This window comes from Salvia miltiorrhiza, chromosome 7 (assembly GCF_028751815.1).
Source record: "Salvia miltiorrhiza cultivar Shanhuang (shh) chromosome 7, IMPLAD_Smil_shh, whole genome shotgun sequence".
In the NCBI taxonomy this organism is placed as follows: domain Eukaryota; kingdom Viridiplantae; phylum Streptophyta; class Magnoliopsida; order Lamiales; family Lamiaceae; genus Salvia; species Salvia miltiorrhiza.
The window spans coordinates 1710863-1731777 of NC_080393.1; the positions used below are offsets into that span (position 1 = coordinate 1710863).

Here is a 20915-nt window from a genome sequence, read left to right on the forward strand (position 1 = left end):
GGTGATATTCTTCAGAATCGTGTACTTTAGAATGTCAAGTTTCATATTGACTTGATTTTGTCACATTATCTTTAGTAGAATAAGCTCGTGATTTCGGGAACAATAAGAAAAACATTTTGTTGGTCATTTTGAGACAAATTTATGTAATGTATAACATCATTATGTGAACTACATATAATCTTTATGGTAATAATAAATTCATAAACACGATCTTGTAATTTGTGATTGTGCTAATTGTGTCACAATCATGTTGTGGTTCTTGGAACATTATTATGTAAAGAATAACATTACCGTGTGAATTTTAAAACGATCATAAAGAATTGCATTTTATGTTACAACCAAACACATACTCTTATCTTTTTTGTAAAAATAATTCTATGAGAAAATGATACAGATTTTAATAATTATGATTGAGTTTATTATGAGTGAAAAAGAAACTCGCTTTAAATAAAGTACTGTTAAAGTAGATAAAGGACACCTTAGTGAATAATGGATTTCAGATTAAGCGCATGTTTGGTTAAATGTTTTTAGCGGTTGGAAAATGATTCTATTAATCAAATTCATTACTTATTTGATTCGAATAATGATTTAACTATTACTCTTACTTGAGGGTAACCTAATCACCCAAATTATTATCCCTACAAAAAAAAAGGAAATATCTTACAAGTGATTCCTTTTCATTGTTACCATTACACTCCTTTATTTGATTTCATTCCATTTACATTCCTCTACTTGAACCAAAGAGCACTAAATTAAAGTAGTTAACCATGCATTATAGAATAGATAAAATAAATTGATATAAAGATAATAGTATGTACTATTAATTTATCGTTGGCCTCGTTTGAAAATAAAATAGGACTATTTTTTGTGAATGTTTTAAAATGAAAATATATGACTATTTTTATTAGACGAATAGGGTATAAGGTTATTCAAAATATGACACTAAGACAAAGTAGTAATATGCATAAATGTCTCAAAATTGTGCAATGTCAAACTCGAATCCATTCACAACTGGAAGCGTTCGCTCCCATATTTTCTTGAACCATATGAAATCTCGAAGATGAGGGCGAAAGCACTCTGCTGGGCCGACACTGACACTGAGAGACGAAAGCTAGGGGAGCGAATGGGATTAGATACCCCAGTAATCCTAGCCGTAAACGATGGATACTAGGCGTTGTGTAACATGCCACTTGTAATGATATCTGCATCTTGAAACAAATTCTAAGCATAAAAAAACACTCCTTTATCCGAGTCGATCATCCTTTTTGCAGCAGCAAATCCAACTATTCTCTCAAGCTGATCACAAACACAAACAAAAACAAGATGTATTGAAATATACACTTAAAATAAGAATGGGACTCGTACAAAAGAAGAAGCATAGCAAATACAGAATCAACAAGCATGCAGGCCATAAATAAATTTAATTTAAAAAAAATCCAATTTAGAGGTGAGAAAGAATAGGCCATCAAACATCTAAATATTGTGAAGGAAAAATGTGCTATTGACTACTCTCCATTGCTTTATGGTGTTTGTAATTATATTTAACATAGAATACATGGAAGAATAGATTGTGAATCTATGAATGTCAAAACCAGTCTAATCCCCAATGTAAACTGAAACAAAGGCTGGTATAGTATACAAGTGATCTAAATATAGAAAAATAACAATGAGGATACTAATCTCTTCCCAAAAACAAACTATTATAAAGATAAATGACCAATTTATATGATCTTGCACAGATAAAGTACAAGAATGATACTCGGAGATTATCCAAACGAGAAAACAATACTCTGCAATTCATGCTATCAGACTCTTCCAGAAAGTTAACTATCCGGAAAAATAAGTAACAATTGTAGTGAGGGAATATCAACATACGAGAAAAGGAAACAACTGCTAGTGAAAAATGGAAAGATACCTGTGGGTAGAATTCTTTTCTCTCTGGCAAGGAGTAAATTATCAAATTATTCACACCGCGAATCTATTTGAAGTGGGGTGGAGGGAAGAGAGAAAATGAGTAGTAATACCAGTAAATTATCAAATTCTTCAGACGGACAGTCCGTCTATATGTATTCTTCAGAGTCCGTCTATCTAGTATGTATTCTTCAGACGGACTATGAATACATTATATGGAGCTTCTTCCTTTTTTATCACTCCATCCTGAAAAAGGAAGAATGCATAGAAAAGTCACTCCTTTGTCATGGATATGAATTTTAGAATCATATACAGATAAAAGCTCCATATCACCTGAACAGAATCCTTTATCTTGGGGAAGACCTGCCAAAAAAAAAACCTTTATCACTGTCATCTTTGCCCAATGACCAAATCAAAAAAGATTTATTAAAGTTGAACAATGAAGAACCCAAGAACCAATTGCAACTATACTATGTTTCAAATCAGTGAGAAGTATCATTACTCCACAGATGCCCTTTGAGAAATTTGGAAGTATTAAATTCAGAAGTATTAGGCTATGCGATCACTCGTTTTATTACCATTATGCAGAAAATTTTCAAGTGTTTTAGCTCTCTGTTTATCCTTTATCTTGCCATTTGCTATTTGATGTTTCCAGCCAACTACTGCGTGACTACCTTGTTTCCTCTGTAACAAAATGCCATACATACAAAGCTCTATCTTTGATCAATAAACTGATCACAACATAACTAGCATTTTGCGCTAACATTTACAGATCTCTTACAGCATCTCTGTTTCCATTGTCACTTAAGCACTTAAGCAATGTAATTTTTATTCAAAATTGAAAGTCAAACATCTATGTAACTAACTGAAGAACCTATTCTAATATAACAATGCTTTATTAAATCAGATGAGAGACCACTACTAAAGCATACAAGGCAAGTGCACACTTGTTACATACATTCATATGTGAATTAAAAGTTTAAACAATGTAAAATATTTATGAATCTACAACACCCTATTAAAATTGATAGATTCAAGGCATGCAATATATTATTCAAACTTGATGTTGAAACTACAACCACCCTATTAAAATTATAGCCAACTCGTCGATTTATTTATCAAATAGTAACGACTTTGTATTTTTGGCCAAAGTCAACACTGCAAGTGCTGGCTAATTATTCCATCTTGTGATTGTTAATTTCAAGCTTTCCTTTCCTTTCCTTTCCTTTTGTTTTGTTTATTTTTGGAGTGAGAAGAGATCTGAAATATGGCTTACAATCTTCAATCCCTCATCACCATCCTCCAAGGGATTCTTGATCCCCAACAAACACGCTGGATTCTTGGACCTGAGAAACCACAACTCCAATCCCTCCTCCAAAAAGCTTCTTCCCTGCAGCAGCAGATTCTCGAAAAAACTCCACCACTCACCAAAATACCAAGCTTGGAGTGCCAAATCAGAGACGTAGCAAATGAAGCAGAAGACATCGTTGAATCTCACATGGTTGAACGACTGCTCTCGATGCCTGAAGGCGTGACACCAGATGTACTGCTAGTGACACAAAAACTTGATTCTCTAACCCAACAAGTTGCGGAGCTCGTGGAGGTGGAGAGAAATAAGAAGCCGACTGGCAGCTCATGGAGTGGTGCTTCTTTCTCGAGTTCGAAGAGCGTCGTGGTGGGAGTTGATCAAGATCTGAAGCAGTTGAAGGATCGGCTGATCGGGATGCAGAGCAAGCTGGAGATCCTGCCCATCGTGGGTATGGGTGGTATAGGTAAAACCACTCTTGCTCGAACACTTTATCAAGATCCACTCATTGTTGAGCACTTTAGTCATCTTGCTTGGACCACAATTTCACAAGATTACAATATGCGCTCAATTCTATTAAGCCTTCTTCGTTGCATAAATGGATCAGACTATAAACATGAGGGAGATGGTGAGTTAAAAGATATCTTGTATAGGAGCTTGTGTGGTAGAAGATACATGATTGTATTAGATGATATTTGGAGCACCAAATTCTGGGATGAGATAAGGAGGTGCTTCCCGGTCAACAATAACGGGAGTCGGATTGTGATCACCACTAGGGAATCAGATGTCGCCAAATATGCAGACTCTAAGAGTCTGCATCATCAAGTGCAGTTGCTGAGCGAGTCTCAAAGTTGGGATCTTCTTAGCCAAATTGTGTTTGGAGAAGAGGATTGGCCTCATGAGTTACAAGGGATAGGGGAGAAGATTGCGAGTGATTGCGGTGGGCTTCCTCTGGCTATCAATGTGATTGGAGGGCTCTTGTCAAAGGTGGAAAGATTGAAAGGTGTTTGGGAGAATATTGGGAATGACGTAAGAGCTGCAATTGCTGAATCAGACGAGCAGTTCTCCAATATACTATCCCTAAGTTATAACCATCTACCGATTCACTTGAAACCATGTTTCCTCTATATGGCAGCATTCCCCGAAGATTATGAGATTGAGGCCTCAGGACTCATATGGAAATGGGTAACAGAAGGATTTGTGAAATCGAATGGAGATGAAAGTTTGGAGGAAGTGGCAGAGGATTATTTAAAGTCACTTGTAGAAAGGAATCTAGTTTCGGTTAGAAGTTATGATTTGTATGGAAAAGCAGAGACCTACAACATGCATGATCTTTTGAGAGATTTATGCATTAGGAAAGCTGATGATGAGAAGTTTCTACATGTCAAGAATTCTCCTGAGGTAAGATTCTGTAACCAGCTGCGTCGTGTGAGTATTCACACATCATATAGAATGGAAGATGATGAGTATACTTCTTCATCAGAGATGTCACTTGTTCGATCATTTCTACTATTTGTCAAGTTGGATCGGATTGTATCTCCCATGGTTTTCACATTAAGATTGCTTAGGGTGTTGGATTTATTGGAAATGCGTAAGATTGAGTTCCCGGAAGAAATATTACAACTTGTGAACTTACGCTACTTAGCTATCGATTGCGAGTCATTGCCAAGAAGTGGAATATCAAGATTGAGTAATTTGCAAACGTTGATTGCTAAGCTACACGATGGCTCTTGTCCAGCTGAGTTGTGGGAGATGTCTGAGTTAAGACATCTCATCATGTTGGGTGCATATCTCAGGATAGAAGATGATTACATGAAAAAAATTGTTCTGAAGAAGCTGCAGACGATACAGAAGATGTTGCTAAGTCCGTCAGTGATTAGAAGGGGTTTCTTGGAAAGCATTCCAAATATAAAAAGCTTGCAAATCTGTTATGAGGTTGAAAGCTCATCAGGGAAGAGTGAAGTAGTTGATCTGAGTCATCTTCACAAACTCCAAACATTAAGCTGGATTTCACCATTTTATCAATATCTGCACGTACCCAAATACCCATCTACTCTTAGAAAATTAAATCTAGAGGATTGTGTAATAACTCCCGCAGCGACGACGGCTCTGTGTGCACTACCGAATCTGGAAATGCTCAAGATAAAGTTGTGTATCTTCAAAAGCAATGAGACAGAAGAAGAAGAAACAAATGAAGAGTGGGAAATAGCAGAAGGAGATGAATTCAGCTCATTGCATTTTCTACAACTCCATTATTTAGGATTGGTGCGTTGGAAAGCTGATGAAACCAACTTCCCTAGACTCCGCCATCTCTTTATACGAGGTTGTTGGAAGCTAGAGGAAATCCCCGTCGGCATTGGAGAAATCCCAACCCTCCAATTAATCCACTTAGAATATTGCAGTGATTCTGCAGAGGCCTCAGCGAAACAGATTCAGGAGGAGCAGCAATCTGAATACGGAAACTACGACCTCCAACTTCGTGTCGTCTCAATAAGGTCAGTCTTATTTTCACTCTAATCATGTTGTTGGGTTTCATGAAACTGACGAATTTCTTGTGTCGCATATATATCTACACAGCAGGAAGAGAAAAGAAAGGAAGATGAAGACGACTCAAAGTGGCCACATTTGAAACTCATTTGATTTCCCTTCTCTTGTCTTGTCTACTATTGCTTCACAATTTGCTTTGTTTTTCACTTTTGCTGTTTTTTTTACTGCCTTGTTTTTTCCTCATTTGAAAAACTCTTTTTATCAATTTTAAATTGCCCCATTGTTTTTTTGTTTTTTTCTAGCAAGTTGTCCTCCCCTCCTCCTATTTTTTCTCCTTTAATTTCTTTATATATGTAAGTTTCTTGGTTTGATGCAACTTTAAAATCCAAAGAAACCCAAGTATATTAATGCATGTACAAGTCTTGTAATTTGTGATTGTGCTAATTGTGTCACAATCATGTTGTGGTTCTTGGAACATGATTATGTAAAGAATAGCATTACCGTGTGAATTTTAAAACGATCGTAAAGAATTGCATTTTATGTTACAAACAAACACATACTCTTTATCTTTCATGTAAAAATAATTCTATGAGAAAATGATACGGATTTTAATAATTATGATTGAGTTTATTATAAGTGAAAAAAGAAACTCGCTTTAAATAAAGTACTATTAAAGTAGATAAAGGACACCTTAGTGAATAATGGATTTCAGATTAAGCGCATGTTTGGTTAAATGTTTTTAGAGGTTGGAAAGAGATTCTATTAATTAAATTCATTACTTATTTGATTCGAGTAATGATTTAATTATTACCCTTACTTGAGGGTAACCTAATCACCCAAATTATTATCCCTCAAAAAAAAAGAAAAAAAAAAGAAAGGAAATATCTTACAAGTGATTCATTGTCATCTCTGAAATAACTAATTGCGAGAAAGACAAGGACTAAACATATCTACAGACTACAAACATACGGAAGTTTGACTAACCTTGTATCTGTAATAGAAATGGGCTCGCTCAGTGTAGAGCATAATTTTCTTTTCTCCTCTAAAAAACTCACCCCTGACATGAGAAATCTCATTTCGCTTTATATACCTACACAACAAATAATCATTTTAGGTCTCTAAGAACACACACAAAAATTGAAACAATGGAGAGGGGGATACAAAAATCAATTCATACAAGAGTTTACAGAACCAAATAGAAATCAAAATTTGCTTACTCTCCAAACAGGCAGACTAAAGCAGACTGAGATTTCAAATAATTCCTAAGTCGTACATACTCAGAGTAAGAGCTGACAAAAATCATCACTCCATCCTGAAAAAGGAAGAATACATAGAAATGTCACTCCTTTGTCATGGGGAAGACCTGAACAGAATCTTTATCACTGTCATTTTTGCCCAAGGACCAAATCAAAAAAGATTTATTAAAGTTGATCAATGAAGAACACAAGAACTAATTGCAAGTATACTATGTTTCAAATAAGTGAAAAGTATCATTACTCCACAGATGCCCTTTGAGAAATTTGGAAGTATTAAATTCAGAAGTATTAGGCTATGCGATCACTCGTTTTATTACCATTCTGCGGAAAATTTTAAAGTGTTTTAGCTCTCTGTTTATCCTTTATCTTGCCATTTGCTATTTGATGTTTCCAGCCAACTACTGCCTGACTACCTTGTTTCCTCTGTAACAAAATGCCATACATACAACCTCTATCTTTGATCAATAAACTGATCACAACATAACTAGCATTTAGCGCTAACATTTACAGATCTCTTACAGCATCTCTGTTTCCATTGTCACTTAAGCACTTAAGCAATGTAATTTTTATTCAAAATTGAAAGTCAAACATCTATGTTAATACATAATATTGCATGTCACATTGCAATAACTGTAGAGCAGCAAGTATTTAAACTCTGATCCCATCAATGTGGCAGGAAACATCTAAGAATTTAACAGCTTAGAACTGAAACATATCAGAAGATCTGGAAAAATATTTCAGACGGGCATTGTCAGCTTCAACTATTGATGCTATATCAAAACGCTCATAGATCTGCAAAATTGATAGATGAGTTGTCAGATCATGAAGTAACTAACTGAAGAACCTATTCTAATATAATAAATCAGATGAGAGACTACTACCAAAGCATACAAGGCAAGTGCACACTTGTTACATACATTCATATGTGAATTAAAAGTTTAAACAATGTAAATTATTTATAAATCCCGGATAGATTCAAGGCATGCAATATATTATTCAAACTTGATGTTGAATCTACAACCACCCTATTAAAATTATAGCCAACTCGTCCATTTATTTATCAAATAGTATCGACTTTGTATTGTTTGGCCAAAGTCAACACTGCAGGAGCTGGCTAATTATTCCATCTTGTGATTGTTAATTTCAAGCTTTCTTTTCCTTTCCTTTTGTTTTGTTTATTTTTCGAGTGAGAAGAGATCTAAAAAAATGGCTTACAATCTTCAATCCCTCATCACCATCCTCGAACGAATTCTCGAACAAACACGCTGTATTCTTGGACCTGAGAAACCACAACTCCAATCCCTCCTCGAAAAAGCTTCTTACCACTTGTAATTTGTGATTGTGCTAATTGTGTCACAATCATGTTGTGGTTCTTGGAACATTATTATGTAAAGAATAGCATTACCGTGTGAATTTTAAAACGATTGTAAAGAATTGCATTTTATGTTACAAACAAACGCATACTCTTATCTTTCATGTAAAAATAATTCAATGAGAAAATGATACGGATTTTAATAATTATGATTGAGTTTATTATGAGTGAAAAAAGAAACTCGCTTTAAATAAAGTGCTACTAAAGTAGATAAAGGACACCTTAGTGAATAATGGATTTCACATTAAGCGCATGTTTGGTTAAATGTTTTTTGAAGTTGGAAAAGGATTCCCCAAGTCAAAAAAAAAAAAAAGAGGTTGGAAAGGGATTCTATTAATTAAATTCATTACTTATTTGATTCGAGTAATGATTTAACAATTTTTATTAGACGAATAGGGTATAAGGTTATTCAAAATTCAAAATATGACACTAAGACAAAGTAGTAATATGCATAAATGTCTCAAAATTGCATATAATATTTTTTTTGAAAAAATAAAAAAATATTGCATATAATATTCTACAAATTTATGATTATTAGGAGTTGACACGTCTCATGTATACAATATTGATTACAATCTTTAATTAATTCAAAAGCTTGAGCGTGATCGTAGGCCAATAATAATCAACTATTATTAAATTCCATATCTTGGCATCAGCCATTCGATAAAGAAAGGGGGGAAATGCAAAAGAGAAAGAGATGATAAAAAAGAAGTGAAAAGAAAAGAAGATTTAATATTGTAGAATCAACTCACGTTCGAACCTTGGGGCTGCCGGAAATGCTTGACGCCCAAAACCAGAGTAAAATTTAGCAGAATCCTCCGCCACTCGCCGTCACTCAAAACCAGAAATTTTGCTCGGAGTCCGAGCCTCGGACAAGACGAATTCGGCGGAATCCTCACCCACCAGCGGAGAATCCTCCGCCACTCGCCGTCGCTGCCGTCTTCACCGCCGTCTTGGTGGAGATTGAGGGAGACCCAGCGATGCTCTCAAAAATTATCCACAACGAGAAGCAGCAACAACGTTTTCACCCGGATCCATGGGTAATGGGCTATTGGTCCTTCTATGGGTATTATTGGGCCCGTAATGGGCTATGGGTCTTTAATTTATCCATGGGTAATTAACCTACCTGGCCCATTCACTTTATTATTTCATGGTCCAATAAGTAATTGGTAGGTTCTGTCATCCCTAATTGCAACATTGATCCAAACTAGATGAGAGAGAGTGGCACTCCCCAATTTTCCTACCGACAAAGATGGTCTTAATAATGGCAGCCATATTTACCGAACACCACTTCCCCTTCCTTTCCTTTTGTTTTGTTTTGTTTATTTTTCGAGTGAGAAGGGATCAGAAAAATGGCTTACAATCTTCAATCACTCATCACCATCCTCGAACGAACTCTGGATCCCCAACAAACACGCTGGATTCTTGGACCTGAGAAACCACAACTCCAATCCCTCCTCGAAAAAGCTTCTTACCTGCAGCAGCAGATTCTCCAAAAAACTCCACTACTCACCAAATTACCAAGCTTGGAGTTCCAAATCAGAGACGTAGCAAATGAAGCAGAAGATATCGTTGAATCTCACATGGTTGAACGAATGCTCTCGATGCCTGAAGGCGTGAACTTCACTCCGCTAACACCAGATGTGCTGCTTGTGACACAAAAACTTGATTATGTGATCGAACAAGTGAAGCTCGTGGAGGTAGAGAGAAACAAGAAGCCGACTGGCAGCTCATGGAGTGGTGATGGTGCTTCTTTCTCGAGTTCGAAGAGCGTCGTGGTGGGAGTTGATGAAGATCTGATGCAGCTGAAGGATCGGCTGATCGGGATGCAGAGCAAGCTGGAGATCCTGCCCATCGTGGGTATGGGTGGTATAGGTAAAACCACTCTTGCTCGAACACTTTATCAAGATCCACTCATTGTTGAGCACTTTAGTCATCTTGCTTGGACCACAGTTTCGCAAGATTACAATATGCGCTCAAATCTATTAAGCCTTCTTCGTTGCATAACTGGATCAGACTATGAACATAAGGGAGATGGTGAGTTAAAAGATAACTTGTATAGGAGCTTGTATGGTAGAAGATACATGATTGTATTAGATGATATTTGGAGCATCACATTTTGGGATGAAATAAGGATGTACTTCCCGGACAACAATAACGGGAGTCGGATTGTGATCACCACTAGGGAATCGGATGTCGCCAAATACGCAGACTCCAAGAGTCAGCATCATAAGGTGAAGTTGCTGAGCGAGTCTCAAAGTTGGGATCTTCTTAGCCAAATTGTGTTTGGAGAAGAGGATTGCCCTCATGAGTTACAAGGGATAGGGAAGAAGATTTCGAGTGATTGCGGTGGGCTTCCTCTGGCTGTCAATGTGATTGGAGGGCTGTTGTCAAAGGTGGAAAGATTGAAAGATGTTTAGGAGAATATTGGGAACGACGTAAGAGCTGCAATTGCTGAATCGGACAAGCAGTTCTCCAATATACTATCCTTAAGTTATAACCATTTGCCGCTTCACTTGAAACCATGTTTCCTCTATATGGCAGGATTCCCCGAAGATTATGAGATGAAGGCCTCAGGGCTCATAAGGATGTGGGTAGCAGAAGGATTTGTGAAATCGAATGGGAATAAAAGTTTGGAAGATGAGGCAGAGGATTATTTAAAGTCCCTTGTAGAAAGGAATGTAGTTTCTGTTAGACTTTGTAATTGGTATGAAAAAGCAAAGAGGTACAACATGCATGATCTTTTGAGAGATTTATGCATTGGGAAAGCTGATGATGAGAAGTTTCTACATCTCAAGAATACTCCTAAGGTCAGATTCTTTAACCAGCTGCGCCGTGTGAGTATTCACACATCATATGTATTGGAAGATATTGATGAGTATGCTTCTTCATCAGAGATGTCACTTGTTCGATCATTTCTGCTTGTGATCAAGTTGGATAGAAATCTATCTCCCATGGTTTTCACATTAAGATTGCTTAGGGTGTTGGATTTATTGGAAAATTATATTAATGAGTTCCCAGAAGAAATATTACAACTTGTGAACTTACGCTACTTATCTATGAATTGCAAGTCATTGCCAAGAAGTGGAATATCAAGATTGTGTAATTTGCAAACATTGATTGCTAGGCTATCCTTCTATAGCTATTGCCCAGCTGACTTGTGGGAGATGTCTGAGTTAAGACATCTCATCATGTTGGGTGTATATCTCAGGATAGAAGATGATTACATGAAAAAAATTGTTCTGAAGAAGTTGCAGACGATACGGGGTACTGACTAAGTCAGTCAGTGATTAGAAGGGGTTTGTTGGAAAGCATTCCAAATATAAAAAACTTGGAAATCTTTTATGAGGTTGAAGGCTCATGGATGAGTGAAGTAGTTGATCTGAGTCATCTTCACAAACTCCAAACGTTATCCTGGAGTTCAATGTTCAGGCAATATTTGCATGGACTCAAATTTCCATCTACTCTTAGAAAATTAAGTATCTATGGTTGTGTAATAACTCCGGCAGTGACGATGGCTCTGTGTGCACTACCGAATCTGGAAGTGCTCAAGATAGAGGGATGTACCTTCAAAAGCAATGAGACAGAAGAAGAAGAAGAAGAAGCAAATGAAGAGTGGCAAATAGCAGAAGGAGATGAATTCAGGTCATTGCAGTTTCTACTACTCCAAGAATGTTATAGACTGGTGCGTTGGAGAGCTGATGAAACTAACTTCCCTAGACTTCAACATCTCATTATACGAGATTGTGATGCGCTAGAGGAAATCCCTGCCGGCATTGGAGAAATCCCAACCCTCCAATTAATCCAGTTGGTAGAGTGTGGTGATTCTGTGGTGGCCTCAGCGAAACAGATTCAGGAGGAGCAGCAATTTGAATACGAGAACTACCAACTCCAACTTCGTATCTCATAATTGGTCAGTCTTATTTTCACTCTAATCATGTTGTTGAGTTTCATTAAACCCCCAATTCTAATTCAGTGAATTCACGCACAGACGCACTCTCATCTCTCTCTGTCTCTCGAGCTCGATTGCCGCTGCCGCCGCCCTCCATCCGCGCTACAGGCCGCACCACTAGTAATTTTTAACATTTTATTTCGAATTATTATGCGTGAATAACAAAAACGATTCCGGTTTGTCTGATAGTCTACCATCACTTATGGCAGCCATATTTACCTGAACACCTCTTGCCAATGGCGGCGATGAAAGTGTATGTAGAGAGTTTCTACTCAATAGAGAATTAACATAGAAAGCAGTTACCTTTTTCTCTAATCTATTTCTCTAATTTGTTTCAGAGTTGAGGCCAGTGCCGGTGCTCTCACTAATTTCGAAGTGCTTGACCTTTTGAGATCAAGAGGAGCTGGAAAGGATGCGTCTTGAGCTATTGCAACCGTATCTCAATCTGAGTTCAAGGTTGGGAATTCGTAGTTATGATCATCTAGTTATGTTAGAAATTTATTGCATCTCTCATATTTTTCGCTTTTCGTTAAGGTTTTTGATTATCTAGAGGGGACTGTTGCTTGCAATCAAACAAGGGAAAAATTATTGATAACTTTGTTGAAGTGTCAAAAATTTGACCTGGCCAAGGCAGAGATTCTTAACATTGTGAATATAAGACCAGGAAATGAACCTGAGTTTTTCCCGGTAATCTCTGTCGTTTGTTGTTGTCATCGATTTCCTATTCATTGGTCTGCTTTTAATCCTTGCTGTGTTGTTGAATTGCCATTTTGTACTTTGTTTTTTTCAGATTGTTTGCATTTTTTAGTTGAAAGAGCCATCCACATTGTGAAATTTATTGATGTTGTCTGTCCACTTATGTTGAGTTTTGCAATATCCAAGTTATGTCAAAAAAAATGAAGATATTATTTTTTTGAATCAGTTGAGATGCTATATGCATTTGGTTTGTGAAAATGCATGGCGAATATGAGAATATTTGGTATTCTTTTCTGTTTGTTGTTCACCGTTCACCGGCATTGCAAAATTTGCATTTATCTCAGTTTAATTTAGAGGGGAATCAAAGGTTGGGAAATTTGTGTTTGAGAAGACTTACACTTGGAACTTTAGTTTCAATTAATATAGTATTCCTCCCGATGCACATGAAGGAATCCTCATCACAATAAAACCGATAGACATAGCATGGAATCTGATATTGCCTAAATATATATATATATATACTAATATAAAAAGAGCCTAAAGAGTCTAAGCCACAACTTGTGTATTATCTATTTTACCCCTATTATATACTCCCCCCGTCTCACTCCAATAGTCCCATTTTCCTTTTCGGGATGTCTCACTCCAATAGTCTCATTTGTATTTTTGGTAATGATTTTACACTACAAACAATGTGGTCTCACACACCTTTACATACTTTTACACTCAAAAAGCAAATTTCTTAATCTCCGTGCCCAAAAGAAATGAGACTATTGGACCGGGACGGAGGGAATATTTTATATATTATATATATTTATAAAATAAATCTAATACTTTATAATAATTTTAACTAAAACATAGGCATTTTAATCATTCAAAATCGATAAGAGTAGATTTCTTAACGGATTATAATTCTATTTAATTTATTACATATTTTATTTTTAAGGTTATTTTACATATTATATATTTATAAGAATATATTATTCATGGGATATTACACTAAATCTGTGATATATATATACAACTATTGATAAGGCTTATAAATAAATATATTCATCCAATAAATTATCTAATGAAAGTAATAAATTAATAGATTTTCTAACATAATAGATTATCAAATAAAATAATATTAATTACACGTACAATGTACGTTCTTTCTATTAGTTGAGTAAAATACCTTTATTAACACGATGTGGCCGGATGATCACTACTTTCAAGAACCATTTCTCAACATCTTGATGCTAACAATCTAGATTCTATGAAGGTCAAAACTTTCACAACGCTACTAAAAATTTCCTAATATTTTTTTATAAATTAGTTTCTTTTTGTCAAATGTGAAATGCTGTCTTCTAAACCTATCGCAAATTCAATTTTTTTTTCTTTCCATTCTAAAGTAGTAAGATATTTAACTTGTATATACAAGTTGAATAAAAATAAAAACATTGAATGCTTCTTTTCAGGATCATAATTGAGGCGTCATGTAAAATATTTATAAATCCCGGATAGATTCAAGGCATGCAATATATTATTCAAACTTGATGTTTAATCTACAACCACCCTATTAAAATCATAGCCAACTCGTCGATTTATTTATCAAAGTCAACACTGCAAGAGCTGGCTAATTATTCGATCTTGTGATTGTTAATTTCAAGCTTTCCTTTCCTTTCCTTTTGTTTTGTTTATTTTTCGAGTGAGAAGAGATCTCAAAAATGGCTTACAATCTTCAATCTCTCATCACCATCCTCCAAGGGATTCTGGATCCCCAACAAACACTCTGGATTCTTGAACCTGATCAGAAACCACAACTCCAATCCCTCCTCCAAAAAGCTTCTTCCCTGCAGCAGATTCTCGAAAAATCTCCACCACTCACCAAAATACCAAGCTTGGAGTGCCAAATCAGAGACGTAGCAAATGAAGCAGAAGACATCGTTGAATCTCACATGGTTGAAGCAAATGAATCTTACATGCTTGAACGACTGTTTTCGATGCCAGAAGAAGAAGAAGACACGACACCAGATGTGCTGACACCAGATGTGACACAAAAACTTGATTCTGTGATCGAACAAGTCGTGAAGCTCGTGGAGGTGGAGACAAACAAGAAGCCGACTGGCAGCTCATGGAGTGGTGATGGTGCTTCTTTCTCGAGTTCGAAGAGCGTGGTGGTGGGAGTTGATGAAGATCTGAAGCAGTTGCAGGATCGGCTGACCGGGATGCAGAGCAAGCTGGAGATCCTGCCCATCGTGGGTATGGGTGGTATAGGTAAAACCACTCTTGCTCGAAAACTTTATCAAGAGTAGAAATCTTCACCACTTTAGCTATCTTGCTTGGACCACAGTCTCACAAGATTACAATATGCGCTCAATTCTATTAAGCCTTCTTCGTTGCATAATTGGAAAACAAGAATGTGACCAACATAATGAAAAGGGAGATGGTGAGTTAAAAGATATCTTGTATAGGAGCTTGTGTGGTAGAAGATACATGGTTGTATTAGACGATATTTGGAGCACCAAATTCTGGGATGAGATAAGGAGGTACTTCCCGGACAACAATAAGGGGAGTTGGATTGTGATCACCACTAGGGAATCGGATGTCGCCAAATATGCAGACTCCAAGAGTCTGCATCATCAGGTGCAGTTGCTGAGTGAGTCTCAAAGTTGGGAACTTCTTAGCCAAATTGTGTTTGGAAAAGAGGATTGCCCTCATGAGTTACAAGGGATAGGGAAGAAGATTTCGAGTGATTGCGGTGGGCTTCCTCTGGCTATCAATGTGATTGGAGGGCTGTTGTCAAAGGTGGAAAGATTGAAAGATGTTTGGGAGGATATTGGGAACGACGTAAGAGCTGCAATTGCTGAATCGGACAAGCAGTTCTCCAATATACTATCCTTAAGTTATAACCATCTGCCGCTTCACTTGAAACCATGTTTCCTCTATATGGCAGCATTCCCTGAAGATTATAAGATTGACCCCTTGAGACTCATATGGATGTGGGTAGCAGAAGGATTTGTGAAATCGAATGGAGATAAAAGTTTGGAGGAAGAGGCAGAGGATTATTTAAAGTCACTTGTAGAAAGGAATCTAATTTCGGTTATTACAAGTTATGATTTTGGTGGAAAAGCAGAGACCTACAGCATGCATGATCTTTTGAGAGATTTATGCATTAGGAAAGCTGATGATGAGAAGTTTCTACATGTCAAGAATTCCACATTCTCTAACCAGCTGCGTCGTGTGAGTATTCACACATCATATGGAATGGAAGATGATGAGTCTGCTTCTTCATCAGAGATGTCACTTGAAGATGATGAGTATGCTTCTTCATCAGAGATGTCACTTGTTCGATCATTTCTAGTATTTTTCAAGTTGGATAGGAATGTACTTCCCATGGTTTTCACATTAAGATTGCTTAGGGTGTTGGATTTATTGAAAAGGAATAAGTATTATAAGATTGAGTTCCCGGAAGAAATATTACAACTTGTGAACTTACGCTACTTAGCTATCAGTTGCAAGTCATTGCCAAGAAGTGGAATATCAAGATTGTGTAATTTGCAAACGTTGATTGCTAGGCCAGGCGATGGCTCTTGTCCAGCTGAGTTGTGGGAGATGTCTGAGTTAAGACATCTCATCATATTGGCTCCACCATATCTCACGATAGAAGATGATTACATGAAAAAAATTGTTCTGAAGAAGCTGCAGACGATACGGAATGTGAGGATAAGTCCGTCAGTGATTAGAAGGGGTTTCTTGGAAAGCATTCCAAATATAAAAAGCTTGGAAATCTGGTATAATGTTGAAGGCTCATCAGGGAAGAGTGAAATAGTTAATCTGAGTCATCTTCACAAACTCCAAACATTAACCTGGATTTCACCTCACGTACCCAAATTTCCATCGACTCTTAGAGAATTAAGTCTGGAGTTGTGTGTAATAACTCCGGCAGGGACGACGGCTCTGTGTGCACTACCGAATCTGGAAGTGCTCAAGATAATGTTTTGTACCTTCAAAAGCACTGAGACAGAAGAAGAAGAAGAAGAAGAAGAAGAAGAAGAAGAAGAAGAAGAAGAGTGGGAAATAGCAGAAGAAGAAGAAGAAGAAGAAGAAGAAGCAAATGAAGAGTGGGAAATAGCAGAAGGAGATGAATTCAGCTCATTGCACTTTCTACAACTCGTTGGTTTAAAACTGGTGCGTTGGAGAGCTGATGAAACCAACTTCCCTAGACTCCGCCATCTCTTTATACGAAGGTGTAGGGAGCTAGAAGAAATCCCCGTCGGCATTGGAGAAATCCCAACCCTCCAATTAATCCACTTAGATTATTGCAGCGATTCTGTGGTGGCCTCAGCGAAACAGATTCAGGAGGAGCAGGAATCTGAATACGGAAACTACGACCTCCAACTTCGTATCTCATAATTGGTCAGTCTTATTATCACTCTAATCATGTTGTTGGGTTTCATTAAACTGACGAATTTCTTGTGTCGCATATCTACAGAGCAAATAAAGAGGAAGAGAAAAGAAAGGAAGATGAAGATTGAAGACGACTCAAAGTGGCCACATTTGATTTCTCCTCTCTTGTCTACTATTGCTTCACAATTTGCATTGTTTTTCATTTTGGTGTTTTTTTTACTGCCTTGTTTTTTCCTCATTTGAAAAAGTCTTTTTATCAATTTTAAATTGCCCAATTGTTTTTTTATTTTTTTCTAGCAAGTTGTCCTCCCCTCCTATTTTTTCTCCTTTAATTTCTTTATATATGTAAGTATCTTGGTTTGATGCAACTTTAAAATCCAAAGAAACCCAAGTATATTAATGCACGTACAAGTCTTGAAGAATCAATCTTCAACAAAAATGAAAATTTTGTCAATTTTTTAAAAAGGCTTACAACACAACCTACAAACTTCTATGTTTGGTGATATTCTTCAGAATCGTGTACTTTAGAATGTCAAGGTTCATATTGACTTGATTTTGTCACATTATCTTTAGTAGAATAAGCTCGTGATTTCAGGAACAATAAGAAAAATATTTTGTTGGTCATTTTGAGGCAAATTTATGTAATGTATAACATCATTATGTGAACTACATATGATCTTTATGATAATAATAAATTAATAAACACGATCTTGCAATTTGTGATTGTGCTGATTGTGTCACAATGATGTTGTGGTTCTTGGAACATGATTATGTAAAGAATAGCATTACCGTGTGAATTTTAAAACGATCGTAAAGAATTGCATTTTATGTTACAAACAAACACATACTCTTATCTTTCATGTAAAAATAATTCTATGAGAAAATGATACGGATTTTAATAATTATGATTGAGTTTATTATGAGTGAAAAAAGAAACTCGCTTTAAATAAAGTACTATTAAAGTAGATAAAGACACCTTAGTGAATAATGGATTTAAGATTAAGCGCATGTTTGGTTAAATGTTTTTAGAGGTTGGAAAGAGATTCTATTAATTAAATTCATTACTTATTTGATTCGAGTAATGATTTAACTATTATTCTTACTTGAGGGTAACCTAAGCACCCAAATTATTATCCCTCAAAAAAAAAGAAAAAAAAAAAGAAAGAAAGGAAATATCTTACAAGTGATTCCTTTTCATTGTTACCATTACACTCATTTATTTGATTCCATTCCATTTCCATTCCTCTAATTGAAACTAACGAGCACTAAATTAAAGTAGTTAACCATGTACTATAGAATAGATAAAATAAATTGATATAAAGATAATAGTATGTTCTATTAATTTGTCGTTGACCTCGTTTGAAAATAAAATAGGACTATTTTTTGTGAATGTTTTAAAATGAAAATATATGACTATTTTTATTAGACGAATAGGGTATAAGGTTATTCAAAATATAACACTAAGACAAAGTAGTAATGTCCATAAATGTCTCAAAATTGTGCAATATTGTCAAACTCGAATCCATTCACAACTTGAAGCATTCGCTCCATATTTTCTTGAACAATATGAAATCTCGAAGATGAGGACGAAAGCACTCTGCTGGGCCGACACTGACACTGAGAGACGAAAGCTAGGGGAGCGAATGGGATTAGATACCCCAGTAGTCATAGCCGTAAACGAACAAGGACATATATTTCAATTGCCATACATATCTGCAAAACAATATCGCTTTTTGAAAAAAAATTACCACGATTTGCCTCTCTACAAGCGTGACAAAACTTTCTTTCAATTATTTGAAAAAGAGATATAAACATGTAAAAATACATGCTTCTAACTTAGATAATGGTGAGCTATCATTTATCAAAGGCCAAAGATAATTAAATCAAATTTCTCATACCTCTCATTAGGCACCAAATTTCTTTCAATTATTTCTCATCCTAGGCGATATACAAGAAGAACGAGCAGACGCTCGGTGAATCTAGTCGGCCGCCTGAAGCTCCCCCCGTCGACCAAGTCGAGAAACGACTCTAGACTTAGGATTTTAGGGTTATCAATCTGTATTTTATTCTTTTTTTTAAACGAATCTGTATTTTATTCTTAATAAAATATAATATATTTTTAAAATGTGATAATATAAATCAGAAAATAGAAAAACCTATTACGTGTTATATGTACATATATGGTTTTAGCTGATGGATCATTTTTTTTTTTTTTTGGTAAATTAGGAGGAGACGCACAAAGAAGTTGAAGAATGAATGTTGATGGGCGATGAATTTTGATGTTTTTGTGGATCAACTGATCAAGATAGGATGGATCATATTTTTATTTATATAAATTGCATCTAACTGTTAGATATATATTATAATAAGTAGCTTTTTGCGAGTTTGTATATATAACATTATTCAGATGGGATCCTCTGTCCCACAATATTATGTGTACCGCGTGTACCACTCTTCATTTCTTTGTTTTATAAATTGTTTTTTATAAAAATAAAAATTATTATTATATTATAAACTCTAATTAGTATTTATCATTGAAAAATTAAAATTTAAAAAATTATATACCCTAACTTTGAATTAATGAACCCAAATAATCTATTATTAATTCAAATAAATATAAAAAAATATTTATAAACCCTAAATGGATGAGTGAACCCTTGTTAATTATCTTTATATTATATAAAAGCATAATAAATTAAAATTGAATAAAAAATAATTTATAAATATAAAAAAATGAAGAGTGATACACACTATATTTTGGGACAGTGAACATCATTCAAGGTTTTGTGTGTGTGTGTGTGTGTGTGTGTGTGAGAGAGAGAGAGAGAGAGAGAGAGAGAGAGATTAACTTTCAATTTGTATACATTTGTTAATCTTTACTTGATATTTAAATATCAATATAATTAAATAGTGAAAACATTATTATATAAAAATCCATTGAAATTTATTGGGCAATGCTAATGAGTTGTTGGACAATTGTGTGGGTATTTTTGGAGGGAAATGACATTAATGTAAATTTTGCCAATAATTAGCTTAGTATTCTTCTAATTAATAACTTGATTTTTTACTATATTTGTCTCACATTTTAGTATTCATTTGAGAATGATACGAATTTTAATAAAGTGGTTAATTAAGTGTGTTGTGAGTGCAATAAGGGTCCACTTTTATGAGAGTGTTAAGATGATTAAAGTGGAGTAATGATCTCACTTACTTTTATTATAATTCAAAAATAAAAGGTCACGTACGCTGAATAAATTTCAAATTAAAGAATTCATATAATTAAAGGTAGAATACATCAAGAAATTAATTTATTTGAAAAAGATTACATAGAAGTATCGGGAAATAGTTATCATATTATAAAGACAACTTAAGAAAACACATTAATTTTAAATTTCCATTAATTTAAATCAATATCATCGTATTAGATGTAACCTATATTCTTGGCCAATGAACTTAATTGATGTAACATTCACATCCACTATAAAATGTGATAGACCTTATTCAATTTCTCTCATCACACAAAAACAAAATCAATAACAAAATGTG

General features: G+C 35.5%; 5 protein-coding genes across 6 annotated transcripts; 4 read left to right on the top strand and 1 right to left on the bottom strand.

The window, feature by feature from the left end:
• Positions 1-1706: 1706 nt before the first annotated feature.
• Positions 1707-9366, bottom strand: LOC130991467 (protein NUCLEOLAR FACTOR 1-like). 2 transcript variants are annotated; one of them, XM_057915709.1, is made up of 7 exons: positions 9085-9366; positions 7278-7752; positions 6922-7016; positions 6689-6794; positions 2245-2274; positions 1916-1978; positions 1707-1827 (listed from the first exon to the last, which is right to left on the bottom strand). In XM_057915709.1, exons 2-7 carry the CDS (start codon positions 7278-7280, stop codon positions 1798-1800), a joined length of 327 nt encoding a protein of 108 aa, XP_057771692.1. In that variant the 5' UTR covers positions 7281-7752; positions 9085-9366; the 3' UTR covers positions 1707-1797. The 2 variants fall into 2 exon arrangements, 1 of the variants encoding a protein (XP_057771692.1); XR_009091153.1 differs by lacking the exon at positions 7278-7752 and having other exon boundaries at positions 1707-2274.
• On the top strand, positions 3053-6231 carry LOC130991460 (putative late blight resistance protein homolog R1B-16). Its single transcript, XM_057915700.1, has 2 exons — positions 3053-5712; positions 5795-6231. The coding sequence occupies exons 1-2, from the start codon at positions 3179-3181 to the stop codon at positions 5844-5846; spliced, it is 2586 nt and encodes an 861-aa protein (XP_057771683.1). The 5' UTR covers positions 3053-3178; the 3' UTR covers positions 5847-6231.
• A 193-nt stretch (positions 9367-9559) lies between the features above and the next one.
• On the top strand, positions 9560-13139 carry LOC130991465 (putative late blight resistance protein homolog R1A-10). Its single transcript, XM_057915706.1, has 5 exons — positions 9560-12245; positions 12324-12404; positions 12494-12537; positions 12623-12740; positions 12819-13139. Exon 1 carries the CDS (start codon positions 9685-9687, stop codon positions 10750-10752), a length of 1068 nt encoding a protein of 355 aa, XP_057771689.1. The 5' UTR covers positions 9560-9684; the 3' UTR covers positions 10753-12245; positions 12324-12404; positions 12494-12537; positions 12623-12740; positions 12819-13139.
• A 1438-nt stretch (positions 13140-14577) lies between these two features.
• LOC130991463 (late blight resistance protein R1-A-like) lies at positions 14578-17655 on the top strand. The gene is made up of 2 exons (XM_057915703.1): positions 14578-17378; positions 17455-17655. Exon 1 carries the CDS (start codon positions 15330-15332, stop codon positions 17373-17375), a length of 2046 nt encoding a protein of 681 aa, XP_057771686.1. The 5' UTR covers positions 14578-15329; the 3' UTR covers positions 17376-17378; positions 17455-17655.
• LOC130993025 (probable disease resistance protein At1g59620) lies at positions 14687-15274 on the top strand. Its single transcript, XM_057917745.1, has one exon. It carries the CDS (start codon positions 14687-14689, stop codon positions 15272-15274), a length of 588 nt encoding a protein of 195 aa, XP_057773728.1.
• Positions 17656-20915: the final 3260 nt, after the last annotated feature.